The following is a 5,169-nucleotide window of genomic DNA, read 5'->3' as shown; positions in this document are numbered from 1 at the left end:
GACTATAATAGGTGTCTGTGTACTGTCTCTCTGTGTTGTTATAGGACTATAATAGGTGTCTGTGTACTGTCTCTCTGTGTTGTTATAGGACTATAATAGGTGTCTGTATACTGTCTCTCTGTGTTGTTATAGGACTATAATAGGTGTCTGTATACTGTCTGTGTTGTTATAGGACTATAATAGATGTCTGTGTACGGTCTCTCTGTGTTGTTATAATAGGTGTCTGTGTACTGTCTCTCTGTATTGTTATAATAGGTGTCTGTGTACTGTCTCTCTGTATTGTTATAATAGGTGTCTGTGTACTGTCTCTCTGTGTTGTTATAGGACTATAATACATGTCAGTTAAGAACAAATTCTTATTTACAATGACGACTCTCTGATGCTGAGAGTTTCTCTCTTTTGGTTTTCTGTTCCCTCCAGTTATGTCAGTAACATCAATGAAGAGTGACCATTCAATGGATTCCCCTCGTTATTTCAAAGAGAGAGAAAAGGTCTCTCAGCCAAAAGCAGAGTAAGACCCTCTATTCTACCTTCTAAAACAGAGAAACTACAAGGATGCTACTGCTTTACCTCATTATAATAACATATTAAAGGATGCTACTGCTTTACCTCATTATAATAAAATATTAAAGGATGCTACTGCTTTACCAGCGTATAATAAAATACTAAAGGATGCTACTGCTTTACCAGCGTATAATAAAATACTAAAGGATGCTACTGCTTTACCTCATTATAATAAAATATTAAAGGATGCTACTGCTTTACCAGCGTATAATAAAATACTAAAGGATGCTACTGCTTTACCTCATTATAATAAAATATTAAAGGATGCTACTGCTTTACCTCATTATAATAAAATATTAAAGGATGCTACTGCTTTACCTCATTATAATAACATATTAAAGGATGCTACTGCTTTACCTCATTATAATAAAATATTAAAGGATGCTACTGCTTTACCTCATTATAATAAAATATTAAAGGATGCTACTGCTTTACCTCATTATAATAAAATATTAAAGGATGCTACTGCTTTACCTCATTATAATAACATATTAAAGGATGCTACTGCTTTACCAGCGTATAATAAAATACTAAAGGATGCTACTGCTTTACCTCATTATAATAAAATATTAAAGGATGCTACTGCTTTACCTCATTATAATAAAATATTAAAGGATGCTACTGCTTTACCTCATTATAATAACATATTAAAGGATGCTACTGCTTTACCTCATTATAATAAAATATTAAAGGATGCTACTGCTTTACCTCATTATAATAAAATATTAAAGGATGCTACTGCTTTACCTCATTATAATAAAATATTAAAGGATGCTACTGCTTTACCTCATTATAATAACATATTAAAGGATGCTACTGCTTTACCTCATTATAATAAAATATTAAAGGATGCTACTGCTTTACCTCATTATAATAAAATATTAAAGGATGCTACTGCTTTACCTCATTATAATAACATATTAAAGGATGCTACTGCTTTACCTCATTATAATAAAATATTAAAGGATGCTACTGCTTTACCTCATTATAATAAAATATTAAAGGATGCTACTGCTTTACCAGCGTATAATAAAATATTAAAGGATGCTACTGCTTTACCTCATTATAATAACATATTAAAGGATGCTACTGCTTTACCAGCCTATAATAAATATTAAAGGATGCTACTGCTTTACCTCATTATAATAAAATATTAAAGGATGCTACTGCTTTACCTCATTATAATAAATATTAAAGGATGCTACTGCTTTACCTCATTATAATAAAATATTAAAGGATGCTACTGCTTTACCTCATTATAATAAAATATTAAAGGATGCTACTGCTTTACCTTCATATAATAAAATATTAAAGGATGCTACTGCTTTACCAGCCTATAATAAATATTAAAGGGGGTGTCCACATACTTTTTTATATACTGTATAGTGTACATTTCTCCAACAACTAGGAACGTTGAAGTATGACTCTAAACTTCTCTGCTGTTTTGTTCCCGTAGCTACCACGGTTAGCAGAGTGAAGTGCACCCCAGCACATGCGCAGATTCTCTGTGTGATTGTGTGAGACCAAAGTCTTGCATCGTCTCAATGGCCGATTTTGGGCGGATCACTTTTGTCAAGTCTTTCAAAGTGTTTTCCATTCTGGGGATAAAAATTGTCTGACTGAATGTCGAATTGATGAACTTGACAAAAAAAATAATGTGATCTAAGATCATGAAGTGTCGACTGCAAGTTTCTGTAGTTGCGCTTCAACTTCATCCTGTTGCATTGTGGGAGGACCATGTAGTTGATAGAATGTGTAGTAAATCTAACAATGTTTTATTGATTCATGTAGTTGATAGAATGTGTAGTAAATCTAACAGGTGTTTTTATTGATTCATGTAGGTGATAGAATGTGTAGTAAATCTAACAATGTTTTATTGATTCATGTATTTGATTAGTAGGTCATTCCTCTTTTCTTTTCCCAATCAATAACCAGACCAGGAGAACCATGTGACATCTGCTCTGAACGCAAAGCCATGAAGCTTTGTCTGACCTGCTCTGTCTACTACTGTGAGAAACACATTAGGAAGCACTTCATAATACAAGCACTGAGGAGACACGTCATGGTGGATGTCACTGAAGAAGTCGTACTACAGAGAAACACCTCGGAGAAGAAGAGGAGAGAGGAGCAGGAGGAAGAGGGAAGGAGACAGGGACAGGAGGAGGGGCTGAGGTGGCAGACGAGGAAGGAGGACTTTAGGGAAGAGGAGAGGGGGCACCAGGAGGCTGGGGAACAACAGTGCAGAGAGAAGGAGAGGAAGAGAGAGCGAGAGAAGGAGAGGGAGAAAGAGAGGGAGAAGCAGCAGCAATCGATAGGGGACTCCTATGGCTATACTGGCCAGGTCCAGCCTGAGACATCCAGGTTAGACAGGGCAAAGTCCAAATCCATTCCTGAGCTGGACCATGTGGAGAAACCAGAGATCAACGTGACTAGCAGTGATGGGCTGGGTGAGGCATCATGGATAAAGGGCCAGCAGAACCTGCCCAAGGCGCAGCTGGAGAGGCAGCAGAACCTGCCCAAGGTGCAGCTGGAGAGGCAGCAGATCCTGCCCAAGGCGCAGCTGGAGAGGCAGCAGATCCTGCCCAAGGCGCAGCTGGAGAGGCAGCAGATCCTGCCCAAGGCGCAGCTGGAGAGGCAGCAGATCCTGCCCAAGGCGCAGCTGGAGAGGCAGCAGAACCTGCAGGTGAAAAAGAGAGTCAGACTACGCAACGACGACAGCTGGATCCGCCAGTGTTCCACCAGCAAGCCTCCTGCCGCCGGACTCATCAGGAAAGGCAAGTCTCTCGACAACCTGGACATCTGCTCTTCCTGGCACTCGTCGTGGACACCGGAGAGCACCTCCTCCATCCTCAACTACAGTTGGCCTCACTCTGCCCTCAACAGCTACATCGGCCGGGTCGGAGGTCATTCCGGCTCAGCCACTATGTCCTCTCTCTCCATGAGCTCCCTCAGAGGAGCCGGGTTTGGAAGCCCCAAGTCCCAGTCATTCCTATCCGTGCATGAAAGCAGCAGGACAGTGAGTAGCAAGGAAATGTGTACGTTGTGTGGCACGGCGCTGGTCAAGGGAGCCGCCATGGTCATCGAGTCCCTGGGGCTCGTTTATCATTTGATGTGTTTCAAGTGCATCAACTGTAAGTCCGAGCTGCTGGGCGCATCGGAGGTCGGAGCGGAGGTCAGAATACGGAACCGACGCCTCTTCTGTGACTCCTGCTACGTGACTGAAAAGTGGACAGTCAACCTCCGTGAGAAACGAGTCAAAAGATTTTCAGAAGTAAAGCAAGATACACCAGCAGTGTTGTTTCCAAAGGGAGCAAATGAAACACAGTGGGCAGAACAAGGAGTTTCAAGTGAAGTTTTATTGTCACATGCACAGGATCAAGCAGGTCTAACACAGTACAGTGAAACGTTAACTTGTGAACTCTTTCCCAACGATGCACAAGGAAGCCAGTGAGAAAGAAATAAAAACAGGACATGAGAGAAGAAACATGAGGATGCTGTTATATACAGGTCTGATATACAGGTCTGGTATACAGGTCTGATATACAGGTCTAATATACAGGTCTAATATACAGGTCTAATATGCAGGTCTGATATACAGGTCTGATATACAGGTCTGGTATACAGGTCTGGTATACAGGTCTGGTATACAGGTCTGATATACAGGTCTGATATACAGGTCTGATATACAGGTCTGATATACAGGTCTGGTATACAGGTCTGGTATACAGGTCTGATATACAGGTCTGATATACAGGTCTGATATACAGGTCTGATATACAGGTCTGATATACAGGTCTGGTATACAGGTCTGATATACAGGTCTGATATACAGGTCTGATATACAGGTCTGATATACAGGTCTAATATACAGGTCTAATATACAGGTCTAATATGCAGGTCTGATATACAGGTCTGATATACAGGTCTGATATACAGGTCTGATATACAGGTCTGATATACAGGTCTGATATACAGGTCTGGTATACAGGTCTAATATACAGGTCTAATATGCAGGTCTGATATACAGGTCTGATATACAGGTCTGATATACAGGTCTGATATACAGGTCTGATATACAGGTCTGATATACAGGTCTGGTATACAGGTCTGATATACAGGTCTAATATACAGGTCTAATATGCAGGTCTGATATACAGGTCTGATATACAGGTCTGATATACAGGTCTGATATACAGGTCTGATATACAGGTCTGATATACAGGTCTGATATACAGGTCTGATATACAGGTCTAATATACAGGTCTAATATGCAGGTCTGATATACAGGTCTGATATACAGGTCTGATATACAGGTCTGATATACAGGTCTGATATACAGGTCTGATATACAGGTCTGGTATACAGGTCTGATATACAGGTCTAATATACAGGTCTAATATGCAGGTCTGATATACAGGTCTGATATACAGGTCTGATATACAGGTCTGATATACAGGTCTGATATACAGGTCTGATATACAGGTCTGGTATACAGGTCTGATATACAGGTCTGATATACAGGTCTAATATACAGGTCTAATATACAGGTCTAATATGCAGGTCTGATATACAGGTCTGATATACAGGTCTAATATACAGGTCTAA

The 5,169-nt window shown here is 40.1% G+C and overlaps 1 protein-coding gene across 1 annotated transcript; it reads left to right on the top strand.

The window, feature by feature from the left end:
- The first annotated feature begins 312 nt into the window (after positions 1–312).
- On the top strand, positions 313–4,029 carry LOC110527014 (uncharacterized). Its single transcript, XM_036981501.2, has 2 exons — positions 313–511; positions 2,500–4,029. The coding sequence occupies exons 1-2, from the start codon at positions 423–425 to the stop codon at positions 4,013–4,015; spliced, it is 1,605 nt and encodes a 534-aa protein (XP_036837396.2). The 5' UTR covers positions 313–422; the 3' UTR covers positions 4,016–4,029.
- Positions 4,030–5,169: the final 1,140 nt, after the last annotated feature.

The sequence above is a fragment of the Oncorhynchus mykiss genome, chromosome 26 (genome assembly GCF_057628025.1).
Source record: "Oncorhynchus mykiss isolate SJ-2025 chromosome 26, ASM5762802v1, whole genome shotgun sequence".
In the NCBI taxonomy this organism is placed as follows: Eukaryota; Metazoa; Chordata; class Actinopteri; order Salmoniformes; family Salmonidae; genus Oncorhynchus; species Oncorhynchus mykiss.
The sequence above is the reverse complement of the archived record's forward strand: the minus strand, read 5'-3'. Positions and strand labels throughout refer to the sequence as shown.